This window comes from Bos indicus, chromosome 16 (assembly GCF_029378745.1).
Source record: "Bos indicus isolate NIAB-ARS_2022 breed Sahiwal x Tharparkar chromosome 16, NIAB-ARS_B.indTharparkar_mat_pri_1.0, whole genome shotgun sequence".
NCBI classification, from domain to species: Eukaryota; Metazoa; Chordata; class Mammalia; order Artiodactyla; family Bovidae; genus Bos; species Bos indicus.
The window spans coordinates 22,112,011-22,130,527 of NC_091775.1; the positions used below are offsets into that span (position 1 = coordinate 22,112,011).

Here is an 18,517-nt window from a genome sequence, read left to right on the forward strand (position 1 = left end):
TGATTATTCATATACATGAAGTGAAGTCGTTCAGTCGTGTCTGACTCTTTGCAACCCCATGGACTGTAGCCTATCGGGTTCCTCCATCCATGGGATTTTCCAGGCAAGAGTGCTGGAGTGGATTGCCATTTCCTTCTCCAGGGGATCTTCCCGACCCAGGGATCAAACCTGGTTCTCCTGCATTGCAGGCAGATGCTTTACCATCTGAGCCACCAGGGAAGCCCCTCAGAACTCATATACATGGTTCATTGTTAATTAAAGCAGTTTTATTTAAACCCTTGATTCTAGTATTCTCTATTAAGATATGAAAGTTTTATCTTTATAGTAATATTGACCATTTTTCTATTTCCTGGAGTTTTTAACATAGAGTATTCATTGAATAATAATATATACACACTTATACTGTGTATAAGTAAATGTGTGAATGAATAAATATTTTGAAGATGGGATCATATATTCTACTATAGTACATAAATATTTGTTATGTGTTATAAGTCTGGAGGATCCATATTAGACTCTCAATAGTGGCAAAGTCTGATTCTCTTAAAATGCATAATGCTTCTTTTTACTTATTTTTTAAAAAAATGAATTTATTTTAATTGGGGGCTAATTACTTTACAATATTGTAGTGGTTTTTGCCATACATTGACATGAATCAGCCATGTGTCACCCATCCTGAACCCCCTCTCCCACCTGCTTCCCCAGCCCATCCCTCAGGATCATCCCAGTGCACCCGCCCTGAGCACCCTGTCTCATGCATCAAAGCTGAACTGGCGATCTATTTCACATATGGTAATATACATGTTTCAATGCTATTCTCTCACATCATCCCACCCTCGTCTTCTCCCACAGAGTCCAAAAGTCTGTTCTTTACATCTGTGTCTCTTTTGCTGTGTTGCATATAGGATCATTGTTACCATCCATAATACTTCTTTTTAAAAACTTTTTTTTTTATTATTATATTATATTATACATATATATATTATATATATGTATATATATTATATATACATATATATATTATATATATGTATATATACATATATATATTATATGTATATATATTATATTATACATAATATAAAACATACTGCTTTAACCATATTTAACTGTACAATTCAACGGTACTAAGTACACCACATTGTTGTTTAACTCTCACCATTATCCATCTCTCGAATTTTTTGCCTTCCTAAACTGAAACTCTGTGTCCCTTAAACACTGCGTCCCCATCACCTCTCCCTATCCCCTATCCCCTGTAATCTGTCAATGTACTTTTCTAGTTATATCAATTTTACCATTCCAGGTACCTAGGATAAATGGAGTCAAACAGTATTTGTCTGTACCTACTGTATATTGGAATGTATTTCAAAGGTTAACTTAATATATGTCCTACAAACAGATTGTACATTCCCCCCACCCCATGCTATACAGTAGGCTCTCACCAGCCACTCATCTCACACATAAAAGTGTATACATGTCAATTCCAACTCCTAACCAACTCCGTCCCCCGCTCCATGCCCACACTCTCTCTGTTTGTGCCTCTATATCTGCTTTGCAAGTTGGTTCATTCTTTTATATATTGTTTCATATTTTACAGTAAATGTATAATTAAGCAAGCATTTACAATAATATTCTGATATCATCTGAAATGCCAATTCACACATTTTATATTCTCAGAGGCTCTGGGATGCAGATGAAAGAGCAAGTGTAGAGTCTTAGACCTCAGCACAAACCTCCCATTGAAAACTAGGGATTAATCTTTCAATCAAATAGAAGTATTGTCACTCAAGCACATTATGTTAGCGTTAATTGCTCAGTCATTTCCAACTCTTTGCAACCCTATGAACCCAAGTACATTATGACGCAGTGGTAAAAAATTTGCCTGCTGATGCAGGAGAAGGGGACGACAGAGGATGAGATGGCTGGATGGCATCACTGACTCAATGGACCTGAGTCTCAGTGAACTCCGGGAGTTGGTGATGGACAGGGAGGCCTGGCGTGCTGTGATTCATGGGGTCGCAAAGAGTTGGACACGACTGAGCGACTGAACTGAACTGAACTGATGCAGGAGATGCGAGAGACATTGGATCGATCCCTGGATTGGGAAGATCCCCTGGAGAAGGAAATAGCAACCCTCTTCAGTATTCTTGCCTGGAGAATCCTATGAACAGAGGAGCCTGGCGGGCTACAGTCCATGGGGTTGCAAAGAGTCGTACATGACTGAGTGAGCACACAGCACACAAATCAAGTATACATCACATATGGGGTCACAAAGAGACACAACCGAGTGGCTTAGCATGCACACAGGCACAAGATATATTGATCACTTATGGTATACCAAGTACTGTGCTAAACCTTTGACCCTCATCATCCCCTTCCATTTTCACAATAAACCTGTGAGGTAGACATTATCACCTATTCTGTACTTCAGCTAGAGATAGCTTAGTTTTGCTACAGCTTTCCTCTAAGTATAATTTTTCATAAGATCCTTAATTGGGGTGGAAATATTTGTATAGACATTTGTTAAAGAATGAATAGTTAAAGTAAGGCTAAGAGTGGAATATAGACACTACACTATCTCATAATTATTTGGTAAGATTAAATAAAACCCATTCAAAGTCAATTGATTTCCTCCTTGAAATATATTTTATATTAAAGCTAGTCAATAAAACCACTTATTTTTATTAAACAAGTTATTTTGAGTTAATGAAAGGAGTGGTAGATTTTCCATTGTTGATAAATGCAAGATATTTGAATCATAAAATGCGGCTGTTTCATAGATTCATTTGGTAGGTAAACTGTCAGGCAGCCTCCACAAATGGGCTGTCGTGTTATTGCATTTATTTTTATTATTTGAACTCAAATGAACTACACAGTTTCACAATTTATCTCTCGTGAATCTGAGCAGTTAAGTAGGGAAGACGGAAAGGTGCAGTTCCGTTCGACTCTAACATATCATTGGCTGTCAGGTGAGCCTTGTTATGCTGTCCATCCTCATTTAACTATCCCACAAGATCTCTTAATGAAGTTAAGCCCCAAGTTCACTCCAATAATTCTGTGGCAAGAGTTTGTGCAATGTAACAATTCATCACTTGTCAGGAAGGCACTTTTAGTTTATACATTTAATAAGGGCATCCTCTAGCTTGGTTAATTAGAAGTGAACAGTTTGCATATTTACTAAATGCAGAGTGTCATTGCCACCACGGCCTATTGCCTACATGAATTATTTCTCTATCTGCAATAAACAGCTGGGTAATTATTACTGCCATAATCAGATAAATTCCCTCTGTAAGGCTTTTCTTACATGGCAATTCTTTGAACTCATCCAAAGCTGGACAAAATTTATGAACTCCAGCAGTGAGGCCACTTTTTCATAGTAGGGTGTCCCTGTTCCCGATTTCAAGGACATAGTGGCACACCATAGACATTGTGTAAATAAGGAGAATAAATACGATTACCAAAAGATGATGTTTCAATAAACTGTATTTAAAAATATAATATTCTTATCTCAACCAACTAAATGATAGCAGTTTGGCTTTATCAAATTGTATCTAGATGACAGGTTCTTTTAGTAAGGGCTAGCTTAACATGTAAAGAAAATAACATTTTACTTTTCAAGGACAAAATTAATCTGTAATGTTAACTATGCACAGGACTTTTTCTTCTGTATAATCACTTTATATATGAAGATACAATGATGATAGCAATTAATTTGGTAGAATTTAGATAATAACATACTTGAGTGTCTAACTTAAAATACATGTGTAATCTTTCCTTTTAAAACTACTACTTATCCATAATTAGTAATTAAAAACATAATCCATATAATCACCTTAAAATATGAAATGATATCAACTGTTGATCACAGCCTTTTTATTGTTAACAAGAAGGCATTATCTTTAACAATTTGCTATTTCTAAACATTTTTAAAGTGAAGTATATAAAAAGGAAAAAATAACTTTATCCCTGAGATAGATTTAATAAAAAGAAAAAGCTTATTATATTGGGTATAATTTTGCTATGTATATCTATATATACAGATATTTTTAAACATTTTTCCAATTTAACTCTTTATACCATGAATTTAAAGCAATGTATGAAAGATATTTATGAGTAAAAAATAAGAACCATGGTAAAGGAAAATACAGAATGACAATTCTAATGATATGACTGATCTGAGGATAAAGTTAGTTAAGTATGTCCCATTGTCAGGATGGAGAAAATATTGCTGTATATGTAAGAAACAGCTTTTCTAGAAGTTTCTGGAAATTTCATATATGAATCTTCAAGAGGAGACACTGAGTAATGTCGTGAACAGTGGCTTCTGTAAACCTTTTTTTTTTTTTTTTTTTAACAGAAAAAAGCTCTCTGAATTTCAAGTCTCTCATCTTTTGTGGTGATATCTTGGGGGCATTGGGGCAAGGGTGGAAAGAAGCCAGAATGTATCAGTAAACTGTACTCATTTGAAAGCAAGGGACTCAAATATGCTGGTCTGTGGACTTAGCCTCTTGGTTGTCCCACTTTGAGGAATGAATGGATTGGCAGTTCTTTTCTCTCACTTACCCTAGCTGATCCTTTGACAGGAGGCAGGTGAAGGACACTTCCTTTTTTGCTTTTCATATTGCTGGCTGAGAGTAACTTCGTGTAGTGAAAATCAGATTTGGGTACTTCATATCTTGTTAATATACTTTTTCACTCATACTTGAAGATATATTTAAGTTATTGTGAAAGTCTATCACAATGGCAATCCACTCCAGTACACTTGCCTGGAAAATCCCATGGATGGAGGAGCCTGGTGGGCTGCAGTCCATGGGGTCGTGAAGAGTCTGACACAATTGAGCAACTTCACTTTCACTTTTCACTTTCATGCATTGGAGAAGGAAATGGCAACCCACTCCAGTGTTCTTGGCTGGAGAATCCCAGGGACGGGGGAGCCTGATGGGCTGCTGTCTATGGGGTCGCACAAAGTCGGACACAACTGAAGCAACTTAGCAGCAACAGCAGCAGCATTGAGAAAATGGGTCTGTTGCTAAAGGCTTATTGAAAATACCATCCAGTGGGCTATTTGGCCTTCACATTATTTGATGTCTTTGAAGCACATGACACTGTTGATCACTTTCTTTTCTAAGCTTTCTTATAACTTACATTCTCTGATGCCACTCACTCCTGTCTTCATTGCTATCTTTCTGATTGTTTCATGTCTAATTTATTTTGTGTGGTTGTTGTTATTTTAGTCACTAATTGTGTTCGACTGTTTGCGACCCCATGGACTGTAGCCCTCCAGGCTTCTCTGTTCATGGGATTTTTCAGGTAGAAATACTGAAGTGGATCACCATTTCCTTCTCCAGGGCATCTTCCCACCCTAGGGAATGAACCTGCTGCTCCTGCATTGCAGGTGAATTCTTTACCACTGAATGAGTGGTGAAGCCCTTCTTTTATGTACTCACCTTGATTTGCCTGATCTTGAATATCAGTATTCTGTCTTTGATGTACTTGTCTTTTTACTCTTTATCCTCTGGACTATCTCCTCCACTTTAGTGACTTCTGTTACCACTTGTATTCTGATGATTTATAAATCTGAATATTCTCCAACCCAGAATGTTCTGATTATCATAAACATTTACTCAAATGCCTGCCAACACTGCATCCACATTTGGAGATCCACAGACATCTCAAATTAAGCGTGTTTATATGTGAACTAATAATTCCCCCTCCAAATCTCTTCTTCTTATGGTGAATTGGACCATTTTTCATCTCAGTGCCCAAGCCAGAAATATGAGATTCATACTCAAGATGATTTTCTCCATTCTATTGATGACCAAGCTCTTTCACTTATTTTCAAGCCCTCTGTTCTCATTCCTCATTCCTACTGCTGCCTGAATGATAAAATACATACAAATCTGATCAATGTAATCTGTTGTATTACCTTCCTTTTAAGGGTTCCATAGGAAAAGATGACTTAGAAGTCCTAGAAATCTGTCAAGTATAAACACTAGGATTATATTTTAGAGTCTATTCTTAGCTTAAGAATTAGGCATACCCCAAATAAATGCATTGTATTCTGGAATAGTTATAATATATAAAATGAATCTTTGAAAAAATTGTTAACATGCATCTTAGTTAAAATATTATTGTAGAATAGGAATTCCTAAAGAGTGTATGTGTATAAAGAGAGAGGTATAAATAATACATATATATATATATTTATATATATAATAGATGTTTTGTGATAACGTCTTTATATAGGCAGTTGGTATCATACTACAAAAGCAGTGAATCAAAAAACCATCACTTTTTAAAAAATACTTTTTTCATCCCTGCTTTGTAATGCTTCTAAGCTTTTTCCCCTCTTGTTTCCCTTTTAATCTATCTATTTCCTTTCTCAGGAGTGACATTGAAGAGAATTGAGAGAGAAAATTACCCAGTTTCTTTCTATCTCCATTCTTTCTACTACTATTTTGTAATCTTTTCTTACCCTGCCTAATAGTACATAGGATAAGATTTTGTTTAGCATTCATGAAAGTGATATCTAAGATCAGTTATAAATTCATTGGTCAATAAATAGTTTTCTCAAACTCATTAGATAATTTACTGAAGTTACATGTGATATACTGCTTTGAAATAGTTGTCGTCATCCTGTGGTCGGTCACTGCTTTATGATAGCATCAAGATTAATTTAGAGACATCCCTCATTTGTGTTGAGTGGATTGCATGCAAAAGCAGCTGCAATTATTTTTGCTTTAAAATGAAGTTAACGCATTTCATTAAGAGACAGTGTGTGATTTTGGAGTAATCACAAAGTAAATAAGATCTTGCAGGTATTCTCATATGAGGTGGGGACTTTAGCTACTCAACTCTGACCTCTACCCAAAACAAAACTTCACTAGCTTGGTCCTCATTTTCCATGGCTGACTGATTCATTGTGATGATACACTCTCAAGGGACAGAGAATATATTGTGCCTCGATCTACCTTTTTGCGGGAAAGCTCCCATGCTGTGTCTCAAAGACACTATCTGTAAAGTCATCTCATTTCACAAAGAGCAGGAACCTTGTTCATGATACCTGCCCCTTTTCCAGCCTCAGTGAGATGTTGTAAAGAATGAATGCCTGTGAAGCACTTGGAGCTCCTGAAAATGATGCACTAAGTCAATATTCTTATTATTATGCCTATTGTTGTACTTAGCTCAATGTTACTCTCAATTATTGGCCGTCATATATATTACATAAAAATTTACTTCCTTTTCTAGAAGTTATTCAGAATAGTAAAAAGAAAATAATTTTACAGTGATATATGTGCATATTTTTTAGAAAGAATACTATACAAAAGTGTCATTTCAACTAAGTCTATTCAAAAGAGCCAGAAGAAGAAAAAAAATTGATTTTCATGAATGATTTTTGAATGGAGTCTTACTGCTTTTTAAAATCATGCAAAGTAGGCAAATGAAATAATGGAGCAATTGGATGCTCCCTTTTTATGATCAGAGTGAAGTCATGGTATTGTAATTTTATAACATTGACCATTATCTTCTCTTTTAGTTTTTTTCATCCTCAAAATATCTAGTCTATAGAGTACAAATTTGCTAGCATTACCCTTCGAGAGCCCGTTCTCCCTTGGTCAGGAAGCCTTTCTTCTGCTCTAAAGTGCATGATCCCACCCGCTGCTTGCTGTTGATGGCTCAAGTCTACCAAAGAAAGCTGGAGTTTTTTGTGCGTCATCCAGCCTCATTTCATTACCACTCCCCTCCACCGCAGCTCACCGTCTTTAGGGAAAGCCTGCTCATTGTTCAGTTCCCGACCACAGTGCCTTTTCCAACCCCTCTAATCAGAGGCAAGCTCGCTGAACTCAAGAATTGCATATGTATTTCTTCATAGACTTATTCTGTCTATAGGCTAGTTAGTTGTCCGCTATTTTATTTGCAAGCTACTTGAAGGCAGGGACTGGACTTCCTACATCTTCATTTCTTTTACTATTTTAAACATACTTATGACTGCCTGAGTGAATAAGCAAATGAGTGTTAATTTTCTTCATGATACTAACTCCTAAAGTAGCTTAAACGTTTTGAAGAGAAATTGATCTATATTGCAAACAAAGGATTTTCAAGAGTAACTGAGAAGTGTGTTATGAGAGCACTTTTCTAAATCTTTTCAAAATGTGAAAATCTCGACTTTAGATTTCAGAGTGAGGTGTAGTGTTCAGTAGCAGCCTGAGTTCTTGAGTATCAAGGACTATGTACTGTGGAGTGCTTACTTCTAAAGCGTATTTCCCCTTTTGAAAATGATACCCTAGTGAGATTTACAGCACCTGTCCAACATTCCAGGGCCCAGGTAGCCAGGTAGATAGCATAAGTGATTTAAATTATTTGACTGCCTGAAAGTGAAGCTTTTGTTTCAAATGCAAACATTTGGGGTATCTTAATGACTTTCAAATCATCTGTTCTAAGGCTTTATCAGTCTCAAAATATTTTTGGATGTCATACACCAACTTCAAGCTTGTAATTGCTTTATTTGTGGTTAGTGATTTTACTTATATTTTAGACTTAGCCTTCTCTTTTTTCTTTTATTACCTACTTATTTGGTTACATGAATATGTACAGATTGAGAGCAGACAATCATTAGAGATACAACATAAGTACATTCAATAAATTTAACTAAAATACTTATATGACATAATATACCACAGCAGAAACTGTGCTATTCAGCTAGTTTTATTTCGAGGGCTTTATAAATAGAAGATATCACTGACTTTGTCTGCCATCAAACAGAGTAAGGATACTAGCTGCTGCTGCTGCTAAGTCACTTCAGTCGTGTCCGACTCTGTGCGACCTCATAGACGGCCTCCTACCAGGCTCCTGTGTCCCTGGGATTCTCCAGGCAAGAACACTGGAGTGCGTTGCCATTTCCTTCTCCAATGCATGAAAGTGAAAAGTGAAAGTGAGGTCGCTCAGTCGTGTCCTACTCTTAGTGACCTCATGGACTGCAGCCTACCAGGCTCCTCCGTCCATGGGATTTTCCAGGCAAGAGTACTGGAGTGGGGTGCCATTGCCTTCTCTGAAGGATACTAGAGACTTGTTTAAATTCACTGTCTTATAATTGTTCTTCTTAAAGATGGTGCAGGTGATAGCTTTTTGTTTTTATTTGAGAAATTATGGAATTGGGGACAGCTGTGCTTTTAAAAAAATTTCTGTATAATTTTTAAATTCCTCTGTCAAAATTATGATTTCTATGAAAGTACTGTGATATATAATATCAATAACCTCAGCTATGCAGATGACACCACCACTATGGCAGAAAGTGAAGAGGAACTAAAAAGCCTCTTGATGAAAGTGAAAGAGGAGAATGAAAAAGTTGACTTAAAGCTCAACATTCAGAAAACTAAGATCATGGCATCTGGTCCCATCCCTAGCACCGAAGAATTGATGCTTTTGAACTGTGGTGTTGGAGAAGACTCTTTGAGAGTCCCTTGGACTGCAAGGAGGTCCAACCAGTCCATCCTAAAGGAAACCAGTCTTGGGTGTTCATTGGAAGGACTGATGGTTAGGCTGAAACTCCAATACTTTGGCCATCTCATGTGAAGAGTTGACTCATTGGAAAAGACTCTGGTGCTGGGAAGGATTGGGGGCAGGAGGAGAAGGGGACAACAGAGAATGAGATGGCTGGATGGCATCACCGACTCGATGGACATGAGTTTGAGTAAACTCCAGGAGTTGGTGATGGACAGGGAGGCCTGGCGTGCTGCAATTCATGGGGTCACAAAGAGCTGGACACGACTGAGAGACTGGACTGAACTGAACTGAACTGAACTGAACTGTGATATATATATCCCGTCCCCCTTGTAGTACTTCATAGTGCTTTAGCTAATATGGTGATACTCATATTAAGATCATTAACTGAATATAATGGTATCTCTTCATGATGTCTTCATGAGTAGAATCAAACTGTCTTACATTCTAACAGAGCTTACATTGTCCTCACTGTACACTCGTGCTTCTCAGACTTTAACGGGCAAGAGATCGACTCACGGTCCTACCCTCCAGAATTTCTGACTGAATCAGTCTGGGCTGGAGCTTGAGAGTGTGCATTGCTAGAGGTCCCCAGGTGAAGTCAATGCTGCTGTTCAGGGAATCACATCCTGAGAACCATCCACCGTCTTTGGCAAAGAGCCAGAGTCCAGGTTCTCCCCTCCCCTCCCTAAGAGAGGCTTTGTCATTGTGGTTTCTTCCCTCTTCTAATTAAACCATCAGAAGTGATGAAATGTACTAGTAGTCAGCTGAGAAATAAATAAAAAGGAGACTCACCTAATTTATACTAGATATTAGGCCAGCTATTTTGGGAGGGGCACATCAATGAGTACATCTTAACCCTAACCTTCAGGAAGCTTCATTTGGGCTCAGAATTGAGCCGGCTCATGTACTTGTTTTTGTAATCACTTCTCTTAGGTTTCAATCATCATTCATACGATGACAACTTCCATACTTATGTGAAGACAATAGGGTAAATTCTTTACAATATTAATTATATCCAGCGTAATGGGTCTACTGTCTAAGACTATCTTTGTAAAATCTATTTATTTATTCATTCAAATAGACATGGACAAAACAGACATAGTCTTTAGAAAATTTGCAGTCTAGTGGGTGAGGTACATTAAATAAGCAAATACTCTGGCTTATCTTCAGATCAAAGATAATAAGCAAATTTATCCATGAAGACATAATTAAAAATGTTAAATTCTGCAGAGGAAAAAACTAAATTATGGTACTATGAGTGAGAACAACAATGGGAGAAAATTCAGCTTGCTGTAAAGGGAGTTCAAAGCAGAAAATAGAATTTTATAAGTGAAAGTCCGGAGGTAAATTGTTTGCTAGGAAATGAAATGAGGGCCATTGGGTAAATTGTTTGCTGGGAAATAAATAAGGCCACGGTGACTAAGGCATAGGAGTGGCAGGAGAATGTGGTGTGAAGTGAGATGGAGAGTTAAGCAGGGCTGTTCCCAAAAGGCCTTGTGGTTTTTTTGGTCTGTTAGTTGTGTTGTGCTGATTAGCTCTTAAGCATCTTTTCAGTTTCAGTCTTTTTTTGTACACCAGTATGATGTACATTGGGCTTCCCTTGTGGCTCAGTGGTAAAGAATTCACCTGCCAACGCATGAGATGCGAATTTGATCCCTGAGTTGGGAAGATCCCCTGAAGAAGGAAATGGCAACCACTCCAGTATCCTTGCCAGTGGGCAATAGTCAAAGGGTCGCCAAAAGGTCGGATACAAATTAGCAGCTAAAGAACAACAATGATGTACGTTAGCATTCTTTACACACTCAAAGAATGGCAAGTGGACAATGTATGTTAAGAAGAGAGGACATGTGTGGCTGCAAATGCAAAAGTTTGTGTATTCCATTGTCACTTTGTTGCTGTTCAGTTGCGAAGTTGTGTCCAACTCTTTGGGACTCCGTGACTACAGCACGCCAGGCTTCCCTGTCCTTCACTAACTTCTGGAGTTTGCTCAAACTCATATCCATTGAGCCGGTGATGCCACCCAACCATCTCATTCTGTTGCTCCTTCTCCTCCTGTCTTCAATCTTTCCCAGCATCAGGGTCTTTTCCAATGAGTCAGCTCTTCCCATCAGGTGACCAAAGTATTGAAACTTCAGCTTTAGCATCAGTCCTTCCAGTGAATATTCAGGGTTAACTCCCCAGTTATTAATGCTATCATCTGATGATGAAGAAGAGTTGCAATTAATTTAAACTTTTTCAAAACAGATCAGCTTTTCCCTTTTGTGGACTTTGGAAAACTAATATGGATTTTTTTGCTACCATCAAAGTTACCATCTCAGAAAAAAAAGTTTATTGATATCTAAGTAAAATATTGGATTGGGCAAAATGTATGATATGAATATAGTATTGTGCTTAAAGATGTGGATTTTGCTCAGACCTAGATTCAAATTCTGACTCTGCCACTTTCTAGTTTGAGCGTGTGGGCATAGATCTCATCTCTGTGAATCTCCTTTCCTGATCTATAAAATGGGAGGAGTGATATCTGCCCCACAGGACTGTGGAAGGATTAAATGAGGTATGTAGATATCTTAAAGGGCTTCCCAGGGGGCTCAGTGGTAAAGAATCCACCTGTCAATACAGTAGACGCAAGAGACTCAGGTTTGATCCTTGGGTCGGGAAGATCCCCTGGAGGAGGAAATGGCAACCCACTCTAGTATGCTTTCCTGGAAAATTCCATGGACAGAGGAGCCTGGTGGTGTACAGTCCATGGGGTTAAAAAAAGAGTCGATCACAACTGAATGAACACACAGATGTCTTAGCCAGGAAGCTCTTGGAAACAAAATGTAAGTCAAGGATTAATTTGGGTGGTCCTAGTCTAGGGCAGTGAGGGTGAGAAAAAGGGAGAGTGAGGTGTCTTAGAAAGAGTGTAAGAGTATAAGAGAAAGAGTGTTTCTGTGTCTCAGAAACAGACTGTGAGACAGTAATTTGGCTCATGAGTGTTGTTGGGGGGCATTTGGGGAACAACATTTTGAAAGGAGTAGAAGAGGAAAGCAGAGGGAGAAGCTGACCTGCATCAGAAGTCTCCATCAGTATCAGGAAGCTCTGGGATTCAGATGGGCCTTGAGTGTAGTGCCAGATAGACACAGAGGCCTCTGTATTCCTTCCGTCACCAGCTATTGGGTGCAAGCTGGGGTAGAGGGTGGCAAAACCTGGGACGGGGTAGCTGTTTTTTCCAGTGGAATGTATTTAGTTCAAGCTGTCTGCTACTAACACTCAGGGCAGCTGTGTTGGGTGCTTTGATCCTTGAGTGAGGACCGAAGGGAACACCACAGGATGACTCCTTCATCCTAGACCCTGCTTCCTATCACACCCCGGAGTGACTCAACCCAGCACAGCGGTGTGCCTGCTGTTTTTAGCCATACAGGATTTCTCCCAGTTTGCCAGGAGACCTCTTAAAGCAGTACATGTAAGGCAGAAAAAAGGGAGAAAATTCTCTGCGTGAATCTTCTCTGTCCCTCACTTGCCACTGTTCAAGGTTTGTCCCATGCTTCCAGCCTTGTAGGAAGCCAGACTCTGTGCTCCGCCTCACGGAATTTTATCCATAAGGTGCACACTAGTGTGGAAAGAGAAAGGAGGAGCTCACTGAGGAGATTTTAAAAAGCATAAAAGATTCCTATTCAATGGAGTAGATAAAGCAAGTAGCCTAGTACCCCGATTACAGGAAACAATCTCTAATGTAACACCTTACTGTGTGCTAGTCGTTACTTTGAGCACTTTAACAGAGATTAATCAATTTCATCATCACAATAGCTTGATGGAGAAGATCCTGAGACTGATAATATATTTGCATTTTACAGATGAGGATATTAAGGCTCAAAGATTAAACAGCTAGTAAGTAGCCCGGGAGAAATTTTATAACCAGGTGTCATTTCAGAGTCTGTGTTGGTTAACTGCTCTGCTATATTGCTTCCAAATGGCTATTACTATTCTTATTATTATTATCATGTTAGACTATGTAAATATTTTATTATCATTATAGATATCATTAGCAAAATGTGTTCAAATATGTAAAGCTTTAGATAGTTTCAGTAATTTTTGCCTTTATTTTTACAAATATCTCAAAATGTTTGTACATATAAAAACTGGTGCAGAAAGTCTCGGGACTTATCCAAGTTTCATTAACTAAACAGTAGTACACAAGATCATAAGATGAAAGAAAATGTGTGGTTCATTCAATAAAAATATCTCCTGTATAGTATTTCTTGTATTAGGACGACTACAATCAAATATAAGGTTAGAGGCTCTGCAAATCTAGGCATTCTAATTCCATTTCTGCCATTAACTGATTTGTGATTCAGATTGGCTCATTTCATCTCTTTACGTATTTCCATATTTGAACAACAGGGCAATTAGTTATACCTATCCCATATATATCACAGGATTTTTTTTCAGATAGAAATTAGACTATATACCTGAAATGTAAAAACATATTCATAACAGTCTGAAGCTATTTGGAAAAATTTGTAATTGTTTAAAAAGTATTTTAAAAACTGCTGGACTGAAAAAATAGGTGAATTTTATATTTTTGTAGGAACCCTAGTTACAGTGGTTTCCAGCTTTTAATCTTTAATAGGATCATAATTTTCTATTGCATCCTTTACACTGAGCCATATCTTCTCTATTGCTATAACAAAAAACCTGTATATCAAGGATAAATAATTTATTCAGCTCTTCCTACTTAGTTATTTAACAAAGACTATTTAACATGAATATAATGGAGGTGTTCAATACGACTGTACTTGTTCAAGTAGAGCAATAAATCAGCATAAGATTGATTTTTTTAGGTAATTGTATGAATTTATTAAATTAATTAATTTTGTGATTTGAGATTACCCTCAATTACTTTTTCTAGGATTTTTCAAATTTCTTGGGTTTTTTTGTAGGGTTTTCCAGTTCCTTCTGGATTTACTCTGTGCTTATATACTGGAAACTAACATTCTCTTACATTCCTGTCAGTTTTAACTCTCCTTGTCAAACTTCTTGAGTACACACAGATTGTTTTATGTTTCCATATCCTGAAGATGAACTGTTTTTACTTCTTTAAATAATTTCCACTGCTGATTTTGTATCCAAGTCCTATTTACTTCTTTGTACCTTACCTGTTTGTGTATGTGTTCAATTTTATTGGGCCTTTTTTTTTTCTTATGTTAGATCTCTTCATATTCATTAAATTACTTACACAAACTTCTTTATAGATGTGTTTTTTTAATTTTTGTGATCATTCAGAATATTGCTGTGCTTATCTTTGGGGTAACATAAAATTGGATCATGCGTATTTGAGTAATTATCCTAAGAGTGGCAGTTCATTGGCTATTTTAAATTCTCTTAAAGACTTATAAGAGGAATTATAGAAGAGATATTTATTTTTTACATAATATCAGAGTAAAGATGAAAATTAATGATGTGCTCATTTTTTTATGTAACACCTGATTGCTATTTTTCCTGGTAAAAATTCTCAGTTATTCATATGTAACTGCCTTGAAATGTGTACCTAAGGACAAAGAAAGGTCACCAATCCCTCTAACTCCTGGTTCTTTGTCAAAAATGGACACAGTTAATGAGGTTTGTTTGGTACAGAACAAATTCTCAGACACAGATAGAGATCCTTTCAATGGAAACAAATTTGTTTGGCTTTACCAGGTTACTTAGCGATTAATAATAGCCTTGAGATGCAGGTCAGAAAGGTCATTGTACCAGCTTGCCAGCACAATCTAAATGTGCAGCCAGCCCTGCTCTGTGGGTACAGAAGCCCCCAAAATACTATGCATAAAGTAAAACAGGCTATTTTCTGACTCCTTTTTTCATATTAATAAGCAATTTTCAAGAGAAGGGTGGCAAAATGAGGGCCATGCCACTCCAAGTAATTCATTTATTTTGCAATTTAATCTTATGTTGGAAAAAATAGCTCTGCTGCAATAGCAGGGCATGGTGATTTTTAAACGTCAGTGTGTTTCATAAGTAACCTTGTATGAAGTATTGTATTAGTAGACTTTAACAGAACGTTGCAACAAAAATATTTCTGGTCATGACAGTAGGAATGGGACTCTTTTTTTTTTTCTTTAGTTTTTGGAATTCTCCTCTCTACTTTCCCTGCTATCTTTGAGGCATGTGCCTAGAAGATTTACTTAAAATTTTACTTATAGAACTAGACAGTATGTTACATATTTAAAAAAAAAATAAAGTACAATTTCAAAACATTATTTTAATGTGAGTGGTTAAACTTGTTCTTTGAAAAAGAAAGGATTATTCTCCCATAGTTTGATATTATTATTCTATTTAGTAGGTATTTTTCACGTAGTATATTTTAAGAGCTAATTTTGTGTTTAAATTTCTTAGATACACATATATAAATGATGAAAAGTTTCATTATTTTAATGGGATTTGTTACACTTAGAATGCTGTGAACTTTTATGTACACAGTTTGACTTTTATTCTAATTATTGATATAAATGAATAAAATGTCAGCCTTTCAAAGACAAGATAGTACATGTACTATTGTTGGTAATATTTGAACTGTTTAACTGAAGTAAATTTAGACTGAATTAAGTATATATTTAAAACGCTATCATATTTTTAAAATTAGCCCATAAGTATGTAAAATAAACAACTACAGCTTTGTAAATACCAAATTTAAAGGAAATCAGTAGTTTAGATGTTTTATTAAGTCTAACATGGTTAATCTTCAGCCAAGGAAAATGATAATTAACTTACTTTGCATTTAATATAGTCCTTTAGCTACTGATTATAATATGTAGATATTTGACTTTCAAAATTTCACCACTGAAAGATCACTTAAATGCTTTTTAAGGATTGCAAAGATTCACCTAGAATGTGCTGGTAAGATCGATTACTCCACTGATTTTGATGAATGTGGAGGAAGGTTGCCCCTCAAAAACTGACTTGATTCTCATCAGTGAAAGAATTAAAAGGTTAGCGTATCTTTCGTATCACAAATAACCGCAATCTTTCGCTGCAGGGAGGCCCTGGAGGAGTTTGCAGAGATGAAAGAAAGGGAAGAGAAGAAGGCAGACCTCGAAAGGGAGGAGAAAGAAAGAGATTACCAGGCTCGAAAGATGCATTATCTCCTCAGCACAAAGCAGGTTGGTCTACCTGTCCCTGACAGCTCACGGAAGCCACTGGGGCCCCCGGCCTGACAGAGATAAACTAGCAGGCTGAATGGGACATGACTTGTTGAAAAGATACCGCAAAGACACTACTTCAAGTTCAATTCTGTGCTGCTCTATAGGTGCACGCAGGCACCCCGGCTGCCCCGTGACAGCAGCTTCGTGGAGGCAGCTGGGCCAGGCTGGTAGAAAGGTCCGAGTCCACCACCAAGGGCATAACATCCGTTTCCAAATCCAGACTGAGTGGCTCATGGTTGTGTTGTGAATTGATCAGGAACTAAGAAGTTATTAAGTTGAGGTCGCTTTCATGTTGTCTCTGTGAACTGAGCGAATGTTGAGATTAAAACCATCCTTTCTAAATTCTGATGCAAGTTTTCAGGTATAGCTTTTAACCAAACTGCGTGAGCAGTTGCATCTTCGTATAGAGATGTACATGTGGAATTTGGAATAGTAAGATGTTTCTTTTCTGATACGTGGGTAGGTTTCAGTGCCTCAGATCTCATGGTTACTAAGAAAATATACACTGCATGTAGAATGTTTTGCTCACAAAGAATAAGATTGTTATTGTTGTTGTTTAAAAAAGCATGAATTTAGGGGTTGAAGTGTTTTGTTACTTGAGCTTGAAGCTGTGCTCATTCAGTCATATCTGACTCTTTTGCAACCCCAGGGACCGTAACCTACCAGGTTCCTCTATCCATGGGATTTTTCAGGCCAGAATAGTGGAGTGGGTTGCCATTTCCTTCTCCTGGGCATCTTCCTGATAGGGATCAAATCCAAGTCTCCTACATCTCCTGCACTGCAGGCGAATTCTTTACTGCTGAGCCATGCTGCTGCTGCTGCTGCTGCTGCTGCTGCTAAGTCGCTTCAGTCGTGTCCGACTCTGTGCGACCCCATAGACAGCAGCCGACCAGGCTCCCCTGTCCCTGGGATTCTCTAGGCAAGAACACTGGAGTGGGTTGCGATTTCCTCTCCCAATGCATGAAAGTGAAAAGTGAAAGGGAAGTCACTCAGTAGTGTCCTACTCTTAGCGATCCCATGGACTGCAGCCTACCAGGCTCCTCCGTCCGTGGGATTTTCCAGGCAAGTGTACTGGAGTGGGGTGCCATTGCCTTCTCCCTGCTGAGCCATAGGGAAGCACAATGGGAGCCTGAGGCTGGAAAGTAGCAATTTCTTGGGTTTTATTCTTTCTCCTAGACTTCAAGCCCAATTTTAGGGTTCTCGCTGAGTTGCACACGCAAATCTCTTCAGACAGGAAAGCCAGTCCAATCCCAGTGGGAGAGAGTGAATCTAAGACTGAATGTCTTCCTTAGAGGTATCTAAGGTCAAAACCATAGTAAATACTGGGCTGGCTGTGTACATTTGGAACACAGGTCTCTTGTACCTCTGCTTCTATTTGGTAGTCTAAATAACAATACTTTCAGTAATGATTACTATCTTAATAAGTACTTTAATTTGGATAGCTGAATTGTCTTCATTTAACAGGCAAGGAAACTGAAATTCAGATAACTTTGTGACTGGCCATAGACACAAAATTAGTAGTAAAAGCTCTGGTGTTCAAACTGAGGTCTTTCCACTCTAAATACCCAGGTACTAATTTAAAGATAATTTGAAAACTAAAAAGTAAAAGTGTTTTCAATTTTTATTATAAAATCCATAGCACTGTAAACATTTTAGTTGTGTGATTAGTGGGCTACATTTTAAAGATACAGAATTCCAAATCTTTTTAGCAAAACTTTTTTTTTCAAATGTTAATTACTAATGGTAATTTCAATTTTGTTGAGACTAAGCGTAGCTATAAATATAATCCTGTAATTCTTTAAACTTAGTACTCATTCTTGGTGACAGTTTTT

At 37.5% G+C, this 18,517-nt stretch overlaps 1 protein-coding gene across 3 annotated transcripts in view; it reads left to right on the forward strand.

Moving 5' to 3' along the window:
- SPATA17 (spermatogenesis associated 17) overlaps window positions 1-18,517 on the forward strand; it is a 243,114-nt gene that overhangs the window by 89,680 nt on the left and 134,917 nt on the right. For all 3 annotated transcript variants that reach the window (XM_019976944.2, XM_019976943.2, XM_019976945.2), the window contains one exon: window positions 16,520-16,643. In XM_019976944.2, coding sequence (XP_019832503.2) covers window positions 16,520-16,643 — 124 coding nt within the window. The remainder of the gene's footprint in view (window positions 1-16,519; window positions 16,644-18,517) is intronic.